Source organism: Rhipicephalus microplus, chromosome 9 (assembly GCF_043290135.1).
Source record: "Rhipicephalus microplus isolate Deutch F79 chromosome 9, USDA_Rmic, whole genome shotgun sequence".
NCBI lineage: Eukaryota > Metazoa > Arthropoda > Arachnida > Ixodida > Ixodidae > Rhipicephalus > Rhipicephalus microplus.
In genome coordinates this window covers 47,100,786-47,117,815 of record NC_134708.1, presented here as the reverse complement: position 1 = coordinate 47,117,815, position 17,030 = coordinate 47,100,786, and the positions used below count along the sequence as shown (strand labels likewise).

The following is a 17,030-nucleotide window of genomic DNA, read 5'->3' as shown; positions in this document are numbered from 1 at the left end:
GTGAAGAGCCAGTTCAAGATTTTAATCCTTAATACCGACAATAGAGGGCTGCATTAATACAGCCGCAATATAGATTTGAGGCATTTGGGTGACGATCGAGGCCACTGGCAAAATTATCGTTGAAGTAGGTCCGACCATATTGTCAGCCGCTAATAAAAAAATCCTCAGTTTAGTTGAAGTGAACTTTGCTGTCTGCAAAGATCGATGCATAGAATGCGGTATCTTTGCTAGTGGGCATACCACGACCTATCGCATATGGGCAGGTACTACGCCTTGTGAAACTGTTTCATTCAAAGCACTCAGCGAGTAGTTTGAGCTGAATTTTTCTGTAGCCTCACAGGACTAACTGCTGAAAACCTCGCAGGGTCTTTTATGAAATTGCCGAAGGCGACCGTAAGTCAATGTAGCGATCCCTTCCCCATCCGACAGATTTTCGTATCTGACGTGGTTCTTCATCAACTACAAGATCGGAGGTATTGTAAGCTTGCTGCCCGCATTTGCATTGCTCCCGTGATCGACCCACATTTTACTAAGCCCTCACGCCATGCGATGATGTAATTATGTGAGGTCACTTTGAAGTTTCATAATTCAGAGATCTGCGAGGTCACGGTTGCATCACATGAACTCATTGCACGTTATCTTGTTAACTGCGCGTTTCTCCGTTTGAGTGAGCGCCCAAGGCTTTTGCCTTTAGAACATTACAAAGTAATGTTGCGCACGCTTCCAACTGCGATCATTCCTTCGAAATCTTTGCAGGTGGCGTCTGTGGCGTCAACGAGCCCGGCAGCAGTTTTCAGCGGGCCAAATGCCGCGAGCAATGGCGAGACGGGCGACAGGTGAGGAGTTATAGCCGATGTTTTACGGAGCGCACGGGTTAAGCTGGGCTTATTTACAGGGGGCATACAGTGCTGGAGTGAAACGTCTCGTTCCGTGAGCGTTTTAAACTGCCGCGAAACAGCACGCACAGCAGCAGATATATACAGAAAAATGATAGCCACTCTACCACCGCTTACTGTCCCGATCAATAGCCAGCCAAACGACAGAAGATAGCGAGCAGCACAAGCAGCCGCTTGTGGATTTCCGAGAAAGACGACGTTGGCGGGTCTGCTCTTGTGTTCATATGGGTGAATACAGCCTAACCTACACTGTCTCGATTAATAGCCGGCAAGGCGGCAGTACTTGGGCCTCGCATGCTACCTGAAAGGCATCACTGTCTGCCGGAACGAGACCCCCGCCATGAGTGAAAGAAGGGAACCAGCCGATAACGAACACCGGAGCGATATATAGGGGACGTTAGAAGTGCCTCGAAACGGAAGTGTATAAAAAAACGGCTTGCCTCCGACAAGGTCCCAGCCTGGAACATTTCAGTAACGCACCGATGCTCTGCGATTTCAGCGGCGGCGGCGGTCGTTCCCTCGATCAAAGTTTCTCGCGAATTGATGTCCATGGAAACCTGGGAGTGTTGGTCAGCACCACTCGTATGTAACCATGACGGCAAGCGTGGAACACTCGTTTCTGGCAGTGGCACTAACTCTCCCAAGTTTTCGTGCGTATAAATACCCGATAAAATGATCGAGATGATGGCCGCCTCCATGACCGATTCAGCACTTGCAAGCGTGTTATCCACAGGGACACCATGTCCGGTTTTATCAGCGGGAACTTCGGTTTTCGGCCTCTTTAATTTTGCAAAAATGTATTTTGATTACAAGAAGATGCAGTGAAAACTACAACTTGAGTCCCCTCTAACGCTTGTTTACCACACGATACGGTGTGAACTAGCGAGATACAGCGTTCTGTTAAGCTACAAGTGCGAAGATTTGGTTAGGTTATCTTAGAAAGCGTCGTGAAACCGCACGAAACGACGTCAACCTACAGCACAACAGGGCTCGCGCCTGCCCCTTCGCCGTACAGACACAACCATGTCGATTCATCCATATTGACTTCGCTGAACCACTAACCAGGATTGTCGATGCCATATCGCATCAGCAACGATGTCAGTGCTCGTCATTACGTCGTCTTCCTTCCAACAGCGGTCCGCCGGGCGAGCTTGTAGAGTCGACCAGTCTCGCCGCGTCGGCAGCCTCGACTCGGCCGGGGAAAACCACCGAGGCCGGCTCCGTGGCGGCGGCGCCAACGACCGCCAGCTCGGACCTGCCCGAGGTGATAAACGAAGCCGACGGCCACGGCGACCTCCAGGAGGTCTAGGGTCGCCCATGCCAAACGCGCCGGGGCCGACCTGATCTCGAAGACATTCTGGCAACCGCCCAGCCTCGAGGCGAACCCGACGTCGGCACGCACGGCGTCCGGTCTCGATGCAGCTGCCGCGTCGGACGACCGCGAGGCCCGGCTACCATGTATGGCTAGTCGGGCCTCTTCTATTTAGTATTTCGTTTTGTTGTAAATATACTGTATTGACGCGTCCGTCTGCCATCTCATTCACTCTGTAGCGGTACGCTCGCCAGACAGTCTGCAGAGACATCAAATATTGCACCAACCTTAGAGTTAGACATGCCAGTGAGGTGAATATTATTGGTAAGACTTGTGCAGAGGTGGTCGGGGAGCCGTGTGATCTGCATCGTACGGGTGTACTCATGTGCTCGTTCGCGTATAGAGCTTCCCGCCGCATACGCGGGGCTGTGAAACACAATGCGGGGCTGTACGAATATACAGCTGAGACCACACTATTTCTTATGGCACCGAGATGATGAAGTTATCGATTGATTGATTGATTGATTGATTGATTTAAATTCGTCATCGGATCTGCGTTCACCATTTGTATTCGTGCAGAACTGCAAATATCGCACCACACAGTTCATTCCAAGCTCCACGCTTCGGAAAATATATCAGTGTTATGGCTTGGTACTGATATCCAAAGTTTGGTATTTTAATTTACAACGTCCACCTTAAGCGTATATTGCAACGAAATTGTAGAATGTTAAGATCAACCAGAACTCATCCTATGGACGCCACAAAAATGGCGCAAGCTCTTCACAGCTGGTTCAATAAATATGAAGGAAAGACGCAGACGGCAACCGCCAACTAAGATGTCGGGACCTCCATTTTTCGTAGTGTTCCGAGAAAATATTTAAAATTAAAGCTTGTTTAAAATCCATGGTTCTGGTTCCAAAATCTCATTGCCGCACGATTCATAACCGATCTCCGTGGTGGGTTGAGCCACTTTTCCTGGGTCTAACCGACCTATCAGAGCAACTAAATGTTGAACGAGTCCCCTTAAAGGTTTCCTTGCGAGCAGACTACGAGCAGACGAGATAGCTATATCATCTGGTGTAGCCCATCTCAACCACGGGTGTTTTTTTTTTTTTAGTGGCCTCTTCGATTCGCTTCGGCAGCGGCCCGAAACACGAAGTTAACCAAAACCACGCAGGGCACCCAATGCAGGGCACCCAACACGAAGTTAACCCACCACGCAGAGCACACAAACGCCGACATGCCAGCGCCACTTTTAGAGACACAAATGAATATTTTTATTGCGATATGCTTGGTACATTTTGTGCTCATATGTGCATTTTATGCGCTCCGTTAGGCTGGCGTTTTGTATGAAGTGATGTAGTGGTTTGTGGAATACGTCGTCGTGTATCGATCGCCTCCAAAGCAGGAAGCTGTCGGATCTTCAGACCGAAACCTAGACTTACTCAATAAAATTCACCCAGCAGAATACCCTGCACGCTGCGTATGGTGCTATGAGAAAACCACACTAACGCACACTGCATGTACAAACGCGCAAAATATTAGTTTCAACAATGTGAGTACAAAATGGTGCGAACACTGCAATGTGGCATCAGCATAGAAGAAAATCGGTCAAACCCTCTCGTTCAAAGGTACTTTCAGAATCAATTTACCGTTTGTCGGTGTGGTTGTTCAGGCTTGGGGCCACTGTGACCGCAGCCAATGCGTAGCAACGTTGAAACTATATCTGCCGGTTCATCCCCAGCCATTGACCAAGCGAGTGTGGAACGGTGGGTGGGGTTACTGCCAGCGATAGCGTTGACGATCGGATCGGTTTGATCGACAGGGCACGCAAAAGCGTAACTGCGTTTTGGAGTGAGTGCGGCCAATCTGTTGCGGGAAAAGGTGGTCTCGCACCACAAACCCCTTCCTATGAATAAACATTTGAGAGGCGAAGCACCAGATGGTCGAGTTCAATTTGTTGGTGGTGGTAGTGTTGAGAAGATGAGAAAAGGCGCCTAATTTCTGCAGCCCGGTCGGGAGCACGGCGCAGGACCAATTCGTTGTGCGGCGTGACAAAACTTACTGCGCGTGCGCGTCCCCTCTCCGTCTCCCCTCTCCTACTTTCCCCCTCTCTCTCGCCTGGCAACACCGACGCAGGCAGCGTCTGCCAGCGCGTTCATGTCAATAAAGAGTTGTCAACGATTTGGAACACGAGGTACTCTACTTTGAGAGAGCCTAAAGCCCTCCCGCGAGCCGCACACTTGAGGTCGTGGCGAAAAAAATTACGCCATGAACGAGAACATCGACACACGAGAGACAAGAGGGCATACATCCACGCACATCTATACTGGCCACCCCGTGTATGCAGCTAATGGATCTCCACCTCCAAGGTAGTGATGGTGAGAAATCTCTCCGGTGCCTTGTTGAGCAATAAAAATTCGCAGAGTGCGCGTTAACTTAAAGCGGACTGCGAGTCGCTGTGCCCAATCGGGGCATTTATTTCTCATTGCCCATTAGCATCAATTGGCCTGTTCCAATAGAAAAAACTGGTCCATCACTGCGCACTTTGCGACTCCCGAGGTTTGTCCCCTGCGCAACGCCGTGACGAGCGCTATAGCGTCAACACCACCGGCGCGTCACCAGTGTAAGCGTTACCGCCCGCCACTACAGTGACTAGAATATTCAATATTCTATCCACTGTATCGCTGCTTCGCATCTACACATGGTTTCTTCTAGCGGGAGATGCGATAGTTTCTTTTATCTCCTTCCAACTTTTTTTTGTTTTTCGAGTTATAGCTCGGCTATTATTCGCTGCTACTCACGTTTAGACAGGTTACCAGTAGTGGGTTGCATGGTATAATGAGTGACCAATAGAGCGAGAAGAAAAAATGGAAAGCAGTCTGTCGCCGACGTCCAAGCGCAAACGCTCGAAGAACGCATCGCTTGCCAGCCGCACGACATCGGCTTCGTAGGGAAAGTTACGTTCGGGAGAGAGCCACTCGAAGTTGACAGCTGAGCGATCAGGGTATGTACGAAAATTGGGCTCGATTCTCGGCCCTGAAAGCACATTGCGAAGTACGATCGCTCCTCCTCCTTCAGTAACGTTCCATACTTTCCACGAACTAGTACAGACTATATACGCACCGCTGCTAAATTTACGATGAAGAGGATTCCCTTCTTTGACACAATAACATCACCTGTTCTTCCCCTGAGACCGAATCACATATCGCTTCTTTTTTTCAAATTTGTTATCATAACTTTCCTCGCAGAAACTTAGGATATATAGTCTCTCGCGTAATGTAGGGGTACATTGAACTGGGATGTTTGTTACTGGGTCGATACGTTATAGCGCGACATAAACGTGGAAAAGCAATGGTACAGGTATACGCGGGGCCCAGCGTTTGCTATCATCTGATCTTTCCTTTTAATTAAAGAAACTTTTTTAAATGTGAAAGCCCATTTATTTCATGTATGTTCCTGCATGTTCATTGCGTCCCAAAGCTCCATTTCTAATACCCAGGCACAACGCAAGGTATACATGAAAAAAAAAATTACGAAACTGCAACATTCCTCTACACATCAATAAGCAACCTCCAAGTGTACTGCGCACCAGGGCTAAACATATGCTGAAAAAAGTTGGGAGGCGAATGATTTATTTCTATTTTCAAGCAAAGCGGTTGTTCTCCTTTACGTGAAGATTTCATTTTTTTTTCTATCTTGTCACGCTAATGAGACAATGTACACATTAAAATATTGCTGTTTTCCAATGCTGCCGGGCACTATACCCCTCAAGCACAATGTGGCTTTGGCACGCTTCATATGTGCACTACTTCCTTGGCTGCGACATACATGTTTGCAAGCATTAATCACGAAAAAGATGAAGAGTTTCCACGATTCGGTTCTTTTTTCTTTTTTTTTTTGCTCAGCTGAAGCTTAGAAGTGCTATTTCACTCTCACTGAGGGCGGTAAACGATTGGCGTATGTACGTAGTGACTTTGAGCTTACGCACGTGCCTTTGTTAATTACGCATAATTTTTCCAGGATTTTTGTGGATAAGGTATCCATCCTAGTGTTTATGATTGTGAAAGACGCCGTAGGACAACTCCGGAAATTTCTACTACCTGGGGTACTTTAACGTGCATCCAAATCTGATCACACGGGCCTACAGCGTTTTCGCCTCCATGGAAAGTGACCGCCACCACCGGAATTCGATCGAGTGACTATAGACCACAGCGGCTGGGCGTTTATCCTAGTGTCAATGCTGAACAGGGGCAGGATAGAACAACCTCTATGTCTTACTCCATTTGCCATGCTATATATATGTCTACAAACGTTTATTGTAATTTGTGTTTACCAGATATTTTTGTTTGTACATGCGCTTACAATAAATATTTGATACCACTCCAGCAGGTTTCTAGCTTAGGCCTGAAGCATCTCGTAAATAATAAAAAAAATGCCGCGGTGTGGTGCAGTTACTGCATGCATGACATCGTGCTGCCGAAATTGATGTTGCCGGTTCGAAGTCCAGGCTTAAGACGGCCGCGTTTCGGTCGGAGCGAATTGTGAGCGCACCCGAGTGTGCTAACGTTTCAACTTGAAGAATCGCATTAGGTTTCACAGCAGGGAAGCTTCTGTGAGCATGATTACAATAGAGATCAAGAGTCAAGTTCCTTGAAACTGGTTTCACGCCTTTTCTTTTTTAATGGTGCGTACCCGCACTGCTCTTGGCGAAGTTATTTTTGTTGTTTTTGCCGCTGCAATTTTGTGGCCAACCTCTCTTTTTCCCTTTTAATTGCGCCTGCGCGTACTGCTTGATATTATTGTTTCTTTTTAAAAACACTGTACGTACGCTGCCTTGACATTCAGGTCCCGACACTGTCCAGTGTAAGATGTATATTCCTGCACAACGTGGCCGCATGCCAACAGCTACCCCCCCCCCCCCACCTCTTCCTTCTACTACTATAAGAAACTATATAGGAAAAAAGTTAGAGCTCTGTAATCGTTACCTTGTGCCTTGAATTAACAAAAATTAACCCGCAGGGCTCGCAGCTGAAGCACCCAACGAAGACAAGGACTTCAGTTGAGCATGCCCCGCCATTACTACCGAAGCAACAGCGACAGCGACAGCAAGAATGCGTAAGCCAAAGCACTGTTATACACCGTTACATAGCGCGTTAGAATGGGTACATATTGCGTGCACAGTCGCACTCAATATGAGCTAAGACACGCTGGTTGTGGTTATTGGTTCAGAAAATGTACCGCTGAGTGAGAGTGTTTATTTGCCGGTTTGCAGTGTTGATGCCATTTTGAACCCCGGCAGCGTGTTGCAACTCTTATTTAGCTCGACTGTACATGTTCATGTTTAATGTTCGCGTCGCATGTCCCACATGATGTAACGAGTTTGGACTTAAGTGTCTGTGGGAATCGATGACGTAGACCTCTTGCCTCACATGCAAGAGCTCCATGATTCAGACACCGGTGCCGTGTGATTACCTACTGGATTGAAAACAAGAATAAAAGATAGGTATCGGCATGTTGATGGATTGATTGAAGAAAGATAGGCTACTGCCTCGTACCGGTGACCACAGCCATTAACGCACTCCTTCACCAGACCAGGATTGGCCACGCTGTTGCTTGGCCACTACCTCCCACGTGAATGCAGACAACGCACCACAGGGACATAGTATATACAGCGACCATAAGTGCTGTATTGTATCGAGTGCGTCTCCGTAGTAACGAGGCAACGTATATTGACTAGTAGTGACCTCCTGTTTCTTGCTGTGCGGTGTATCGATTTCGTTTGCCTTGAGCTTAACAGACGAACCACGGGCGACTGATTTCTCGGGAAAAAAAAACGCTGCAGTGAGCTAGAAACGTGTGACTCATGAATACTGCGGAACACGGACCAGCCTTGCGGTTACCGTCTACACTGTTTGCGAGAAGTGATGCGCAACGAAACGTCTCTGCTCTACCGGAAGTATAGCGCAGCCACCCATTGGCTGCCCAAAATACAAACAGATAATTGACAGAAAGCGAAATAACGATTTCCCCGATACAAGCAGCGCCATTACTTACGCCCTGTGGTTGACGACCGATATCGAAAAGAGCGGTACCCGTATTTATCGATACGTTCGTCACGGAACCCCTCAAACAGCGAAGCTCTGCACGACACCGAACGAAGGTCACACTGTTTAGAAAGACGTAGAATTTTCACGAAAGCCCCAAATGTCCCCTTTTTTGGATTTAGCATATGCTCGTTTCCGGTTTTCCATTTGAGCAACATGCGCATTTTAGCGGCATTGTCCGTTTCGAGAAACTTTTGTAGACCAGCGGTGAGTATAGGAGAGCATGTGCCGAGTTATGTGGCACACACTCGAACTAGGGTAAGCAAGCCTACGCAAATCTCTTCCACCTAGGCAACCGACAAGTTCTTCAGCAAGGCTCTTCTTTCCGGTAAATCCGTACGAATTTCACAGTGGTTTCGTGCTTGAAAGGACTGGATGTCTATTTTCCCTTTCTTAACCCTTTCGCCACATGGCGGCTTTCCGCAGGAACTCATTTGCTTAACCTCGGCATGTGTAGCTTTGTGGTAAAACATCGAACTATCTAGGGCTCGAAACAAGCCGCGTGAATTCGGTAGACAGATCAAGGCTAGAAGTGATAGGCTGTCGTCGAACAACACCTGTCGCTGAAGTGGTGAACGCTTACTTCGATTTCCTAAGGGAAGGAAAGAGCTTTCTTGATGACGGGTTTGTCTACACCCAACTTGCTCCCCCGCGCCTTCATCTGAGGACGAGAACGAGCTGGTGCGTAGAGAAGAGCAATTGAAGTTTGAGTCGTGTAGAAAAATCTTAACGAAGAAGAAATGAAAAGATATGTTATGTGTTAGATATGATATGTGTCCATAGGTACATATATAAAAATTACCAGGGGTTGCGGGGGGAGGGGAGCCTGGCACATACAGAAACACTGCTAAAAAAATTATCCTCACGCAGACACTATTCTGGTTGGATGCAATCAGATTCAGCCCAATTCATTTTTGAACTGTTACTGATAGCTCTTAAGGAGAAATCAGTCTGACAGTCATTTTCACTTACAGTAATTTGGGAATGTGTGCCAGAATCGACGAAGCGCAACGCACGTACTTCTTGGATAAAATACGAGAAACGTTAGCAGAGCTTACCGAAGCAGCACCGCGTTGCAAACCAATCGCGGTACGCACGATTAAGAACAGCGACTGTACGGAACGTATAGGAACGAACGATAAGCTCCCTCCTGAGAAACTAAGATGACACTTGTATTGCACGCTTCTTCGGGATATGATACAGACCGGCTTCGTAGAACATTCTACGCGAAGTAAGTGGCGACTTCATCGAGCGACCGCTCTTCCGTGCTCTGAACGGTCGGCGCCGTCACGAATACTGAAGATCATGCAGTTGAATGCCATTAAAGGATTTAAAAGCACGTCTGGATCACCTTCCGTTACGCATTTAGAATTGCGTCACCATATAGCGTTGTACAATGAGCGCATGCTGTACTGTTATTTAGGCGAAAGGCTTAGATGCCTCATCTCACGAGACATTCGACAATTTGCATCAACGCAATCGGTGCGAAGATCATCATCGCGTGATGACGCCAACATAAGGCGTGATCATGACGTCGCATTTTATGACGTCGCCATGAAGTCACTGTGACGTCACATAACATCTTCGCTTGAGAAACTTGCGGGAAAAAAAGAGGACATCGACTGAAAATACATCGACTGAAAATTAACAGAGGATGATTTCGCTTTCCGGTCATCTTAAAAGGGCCATGACACCCAATCTTTGATCATAGCCTGTGTTTTGTGGGTTAATCTTTGAGCAGTCTCAAATAATCTGGCAAAAATTTTAGCGCATTCGGTAGAGCACTCCACTTATCAATAAATATATTTACAAACAAGCAAGTGGCCTGAATGTCGGGCAACACTGGCGCACTCTCAAGTCATGACGCAATAAGCAGCAGCCCCTTGTAGTTAAACTGTTTCTTCAATACTTCACTCTCGTGTCTCACTGTATGCAGCCAGGGTGCGATACTGTTCTGCCTGTCCCTGATCTTCCTCACTGCCCTGGTGGTCAGCATGGTCACATTCGCCATGCACATCAAGCGGGAGATGGGAGCCGCCGACCGCCAGGAACAGGAACTCCCAGACGGTGTCTGGGCCAATGCCACACGCATGGACACCCATGCAGACGCCAACCATACCGTCGAGCACACCACAAGGTGCGAAGCAATGAACGCTATAGCCTCGTGCATTTTGATGCGTTAATTCAAATTCGCATATAGCCAGAGTGAGGTAAATGGAGACGGATGGTTTTTCAAGTGTTTTTTAGCGAGAGCCTCGCATGCCTCACAAAACACGAAAGTGACCATCGACGACGTCGGCGTCAACACCAGCTACGCAGATGATGCCGTGATGACTTCACTTTATGACGTCATCACGACGTAACATGTCGCCAGAGTCACAGTTTCCTAAAATTAACTAGAGGAGACTCGGGCACTCCGATCATTCAGCCAGCGTGGGAATGATGGGTAGTACACGGATTCGTGCTTGCAGGCTTCGAACAGACTTGTGGCTTTCTTTAGTGCGGTGTTTTGGTTTTGTTTCGAATAAAAGAACAAACCGTGTTGAACTGAGTGACCTGATAAGAATTAATGAGCCTAAAAGTTAAGGTGGCGAAGCGAGACCGCTGAACATTTGCTGATTGTCGTTTCGCGACAAAGCAGCTACAAGCCACGCGAAGCCAAATGGAGCCGAAAGTAGGAAGCTCAGACAAATTTGTGAATTACCCATCATTCCCATGCTCGCTAAAGAGTCATGCGTTGCAGCTCGGACACTAGCGCCAGAGTTCCCTCTAAGATATTATAGGAAACTCTACGGCCAGAATTAGTGGCACCGCCACGACGTCAGACGATAACTTTATCACGTGAAACCGTCGCACAGTCCGAGATATGGCTCTATCCCGGAGGCACCCGCGATGTTAGCTAAGTGTCCAGTGCCTCCGATTTCGGAGGACGTGCAGAAGTCAGCGGCGTTTCTTTCTTTCTTCAAAGGCGGGTGCACACAAACCTGCACCAAAGGGCGCGCACTCCAGACTGACGTCATGAGTCGGACGGCCGGTGACTCCGCCTTTGGAGAACACTGCCGAGTGCACGGCACGGCACTATTTCGTTACTTGCGGAGGCGACCAGCTGTCGCATTGCAGTTGTTTTGGTGGGGCCTCTCCTGACTTTTTAAGTTGTGTCTGACTATAGGTGCAGAATGCTTTCGGAGTCGTGGAAGAGGGGTCAATGCAACTTACTAAGAAGGAAATAAGATGATTTTTCACCTTCTGATTCGTCTCAACCACGTGACTTCTTAACCACGTGACTTTTTTTTCCGCAGGCGCGGTGTCACTGTCACGGTGGTCGCAGAGACGACGTCGACGATGGCAGCCAGGCGAAGGAACGTGCGAAGGCGTGGTCACGACGTCCCCCGCACTTCACCCGAGCGCCGTAAGCAGCACACCGAGCGAAAACCCGCCGACGGGGCGCCAGACCAGCGACCGCGGAGGGACAGCGATGCGAACGGTACGCGTTGTGACGTCACCAAATCCGATGCGAGCACAGCTGAGTGACCGGTCCTCGTGTGTCTTTCTGTCTAGTCTTGCTGCGTGTGCGCTAGTATTATGGAACCATTTGATCATCAATAACACGCCCTTACTAACTAGCCCATAGCTAAAAAGCAGCTGCTGCCTCCAAGCACAGTGTTCGGAAGGAGCAGCAGCTGCTGTTTCAGTTGCCACGTGATCACAGAAGGCGGTGGCGAGCTTTGGGCTGGGCGGGACCTACGCCCCGCGACGTCTGCCGATGGCACCTACTCCTGTTCACAAGCATGGAATAGGTACATTGTGCGGAGGTTGCGCACCAACGTGCATGATTGACCCAGCGCACGAACGTGATGAATGGTCACAGTGTGCTCAAAAAGATTAAATATTCTTCAACACTTCTTTTTTGTTCTTAAACAGTCCCGCAAGCGGAGGACCACAATGCCGAAACCACGCATCACATTCAAACTGCACCGCCCACAACTACAACTCCCACGACGACCACCAAGGAGAGCACAACGATAGCACCGACTAACGCACCCAGCCCATTTTCGACGAAAACCTCGACAACCACACCGGCAGCTACGGCGCCAGCGACGTCAGCGTCACCCGCTAAGAGCACGGTGACTACGGCAACCACGAAGTCATCAACGTCATCGACGATGACATCACCAACGTCGTCGAAGTCGTTGACGACGCAAGCGACAAAGCCGAGCGATGACGCGACGCCAGAGGCTTCAATTACCATCCGGAGGACTAGAGCCATCATCAAAGCCTTGACGGTGGAAAGGCACACGTCACCGACACAACCAACGACGTCTAGACTGACGAGGAAGATCATCGCGGCCAAGGAAGTGGTACCTGGACGCGGCGCGAAGGCGATCCAGGCGGAAGACGGCGCCGAAGCGGTGACACGGCCCGTGATGGAAGCGCCAATGGTTGCCCCAGCTATCCAAGGAGGTCACCGACCTGAGACAGCCGTCGGGTCGTTCCGTCGACTAGAAGCGGAGACTTCTGCTACGGCAAAGGCGGGTCTGGAGTCGTCGCCACCGGATAAGACGTTAGCGAAAATATCCGAGACGCCACCAAGTAAGCCTTCCCCTTCGCCGAAACGTGATTCGAAGTTCACGTTAATGCCAGAGCCACGAACCTCACACCGGCCATAGTAATTTACAACGAAGGTTTCACTTCGAAATAGACGCAAGGGTGATGCCGCAGAGCCAGGCGCTGGAGCGAAATGTATGTGTGCCTCGAAGGATAACAAAGCGGACCGCTCTTAGCGTTTAACGTAATTCTACTTCGTTTTCTATACTGTCTTCAAAGTGCTAGCGCTGATTACCGTAATAAAGTCACAAAATCGGAGACGACGTGCCTGCTTTTTGTAACCTGTAGACGGCACGGTGACTTAGCAGCCCTTGTTTCGACAGCCACTAAGAAATTGTCTTAAAGCAGTTGCGTCTGATGGAATATGTGTTCCAAACGCAATTTTCCGTTCTTTTAAATAAGGAGCAGTTCCTAGTCGCACCATGTGGCTTATCCGGCGTCGGCGACGCCGTCCTGGACGACACGGCCACTGTGCGTGCTCACGTCTTGATCCAACTGTCACTCCTCTCTCTCGCCTCGCGAGATGGACGCAGGCAGTGTTTAACTGTAAAGGACCGACTGCTCACGCTGCACAACCGTTCATCGGCACTAGATCGCGCAATAATGAATATGCGATACAAGACGACAGAGACGGATTGGTAACGTATCATGACATATTGGTACATTATAAGAGACAGCGAGAAAAACACCCGCCACCACACAAACAGCTAGACAGATCTCAAGAAACGAATTGGCGAAGATTGCAAACCAGAACCTTTTCAAATCCAGTACACCTGAACAGAGACAATTCCAGACGATACCCACAAACGAGCTGTACCCTCTGTAAGCACGAACACGCAGATATGGTACATATTCTATGGTGATGCACACAGGTCACAGTGATATACCGAGAGGACAATATAAAACCGGACCTTCTCGAGGAGCGCTGGCTATAAGTGCGCTGACTAGCCCAGATCTGCACGACCAACTGTGGGCAATCCAGCGGGCCCGGACAGCGGTGAAAAGGCTACGCCTCATCGCACAAAACGTCAAGGGTGGCCTGAGCCCGAACCGGTAACCCTGCAGGTTTTTTTATTTTTTAATAAAGTTTTCTTTCCGTCCATCCCTCCATCGCACGTTCAGAATTAAGTCAAGGGCATCTTTACTTGGCCTTCGCTTGACTTGACGCTTTTCTTGACTTGATCAGATGCTATGGAAGCAAGAGCACCTTCAACCAGTATAGTGGGGCACAACCCAACATCAGCGCCCTACGAAATCCAGGTCGATTGCCTGTACGAAATCCAGGTCGATTTTTTTTGGAGTGGCAGAATTCTAATATTGTCGTAATTCTGTTAGCAATTCCCTTTGTAAATAGCTTGCATACGATGCATACGACGAAGAGCTAGCTTGTTCGACCTGTAATTCTTCCAAGTCCTCGTCATCCCCTTTTTTATGAATTAATATGATTTTAGCTTTCTTCCAATACGACGTATAACTAAATATCGGAAGATTATCTGACTTGCTCCATGTGGCCCCAAGACACGCCACTACCTCGGTTCGATCCAGTTGCGTGGCACCTGAACTACTTTCAAACTTTGGCACAAGCCGAGCGGCACAACCGGTGCACACTCGCATCACCGCAATCACCGGTGCCATAGCATAAGCGGTACGCATGTCGCACCGAGCCCATAAGGAGGCCACACGCGGAGAAACTGCGAAACGATCAACCGTAAGACGACACAGAGAAGGCTGGTGTAACTAACCACAACAGTCCACCGAACCATTTCGCAAACCACCTAAAAAAACTGACAGAACGCAGCCTACCCACGCTCGCGCGGAACACTCATCGTACAGCGCGCTCCGCAAAACAACCTCGCCCACACAAAACTACTCGCTGGTACGTTCTCGAAGCAACAGCCGAGTGAGGAAGGTTGAAGGGGGTTGCACCTGCGCGTAAAATCTCTCTCTTCCGCAAGTTTCGTTTTTGGCTCGTTATACGAAGGGTCTCTCGCTTTCGAAATCAAGGGGAGGCGGGCGGTGCTCGCGTTGTCGGATTTTCGGCCGGTGCTGCTCATGCCGGAGTGTATACAGGCGAGGACGCCTTTGGGGCAGCGCGCAGTAGGATTAAACTTCGACCTCGACTCGAAGGAAGGCGCTAATCGGGAACGCGAATCGACAGTGCCCGCTGACCCGCGAGTTGCCCCCGCGGACAAGTTGAGAGGTGTGCGCGATCGACTGCAGCTACAGTTGCGTGTGCGTGTGAGAGGGCGAAGGGCAAGCCGAAACGTCCTCAGATTACGGAGGTCCTTTAGGGCGGAGGTATGTACCATGCGTCTTTACGTCTGGCTCTTCTGAAGAGGGCTCTATATATAGCCGAATACAGCGTGATAAGAAAGAAAGAAAGAAAGAAAGAAAGAAAGAAAGAAAGAAAGAAGCAAAGAAACAAAGAAAGAAAGAAAGAAAGAAGCAAAGAAAGAAAGAAAGAAAGAAAGAAAGAAAGAAAGAAAGAAAGAAAGAAAGAAAGAAAGAAAGAAAGAAAGAAAGAAAGAAAGAAAGAACAGCATCCATCAGACGTACAGAGTTACCTACCAAAACACATATGTAGAGGGCAAGTGGAATTTACAGTTAGTGTTGCTACTAACTAGTGAAGCTTAACCTTTTGAAACGGCACATTACATAAGCCACGAATTGCGGCTGTGGGTGAGAGAACCGGATTAACTTTTTTTTTTTTGGGCCAGCAAAGCCACTCATTAACACGTACTACATTAACGCGCCAGTGCCCTGCATTCCACATGCCGCTGCACACTGTTCGATTGAGTGCCTGCCCACAAATAACAGGCTAACATTGCATGCAAAAACAAGAACGCGAGTGCACGAAAGTTCCACGACCGGGAACTGAACCAAGGATGTCTGAGCGCGGCCACACAGTGTCCATCGTTCACGGCGTACGGTCGAATGTCTTTGGAAGGAAAGAGGTATTAAACGCTTTCCCTCCCAAATGCATTATCCCGCTTAATACGAAGGAACGTATTAGGCGACATTCGAGTCATCCTAAGCGGAAGATCCCTGCTGCTCTAATGCAGAAGAAAGAAGCAGAATAAGAAAAAAAAGAGAGAAGGCGTCTTATGAATAAGTATTACGGAGGTTGTACACCCTTTCACCCAACGTCTGTGTAATACACGGAAGCTAGAATGTTGCTTAGAGGTGCGAGATCGTCCCTACATGCGCGCGCAGTTCTTCCGGAATCGATCGAAGCTCGATTTGCATAATGCTAATTCAGGTCTTCGGGAGAAGCTTCCACAAAAAGAATAAAAAAACACAGGAAACGGGTCCGCACTTTGAATTTCCAGCATGCGAATGCTCGATCGTTCCGATTTTTTCGCACGGGAAAAGACGGATATGGTCGGCTTACGTCTTAAAGAGATGCGAATTATCCCGAAAGGTAAACAGAGAAACAAAATGAGAACCGCAAAATCAAGAGTTCAAAATTCAACAGGCCGTAACGTGCCGCGCAGAGGGGAGACGCACTTTACGTCGAACGTAAAACCAGAAGCGAAGAAAACCGCAAGAAACTACTTTACGTACAGCAATGGGGTGATCGTGGTTGCCCCTCCCGAGACGTGGGCGAGTGGGGGAACTTGACAACACCATGCGGAATTCTAAATCGCCTATTTTATATATTATTGCAGCAACTACACGACACCACATGCGTAATAGAAAAAGATGAAATTAACGTTTCCAATTATAGACCAGCGTCAATATTGCCGACATTTTTTTCCAAAGGTCTTGAGAAAATTATTTATAACCCATGTCTTAACGAAATGTCAACGTGAATTTTGAAAGCACCGCTCAACAAAACTTGCTCTTCTTGATAGATGATAGATATGTGGGATTTAACGTCCCAAAACCACCATATGATTATGAGAGACGCCGTAGTGAAGGGCTCCGGAAATTTCGACCACCTGGGGTTCTTTAACGTGCACGCAAATCTGAGCACACTGGCCTACAGCATTTTCGCCTCCATCGAAAATGCAACCACCGCAGCCGGCATTCGAACCCACGACCTGCGGGTCAGCAGCCGAGTACCTTAGCCACTAGACCACCGCGGTGGGACAGTACTTGCTCTTCTCG

General features: G+C 48.6%; 2 protein-coding genes across 6 annotated transcripts in view; one reads left to right on the top strand and one right to left on the bottom strand.

The window, feature by feature from the left end:
• AdamTS-A (ADAM metallopeptidase with thrombospondin type 1 motif A) overlaps window positions 1-17,030 on the bottom strand; it is a 439,465-nt gene that overhangs the window by 121,126 nt on the left and 301,309 nt on the right. The window lies entirely within an intron of this gene.
• LOC142771732 (uncharacterized) lies at window positions 476-13,178 on the top strand. The gene is made up of 5 exons (XM_075873568.1): window positions 476-836; window positions 7,231-7,326; window positions 10,252-10,452; window positions 11,615-11,799; window positions 12,237-13,178. Exons 2-5 carry the CDS (start codon window positions 7,277-7,279, stop codon window positions 12,980-12,982), a joined length of 1,182 nt encoding a protein of 393 aa, XP_075729683.1. The 5' UTR covers window positions 476-836; window positions 7,231-7,276; the 3' UTR covers window positions 12,983-13,178.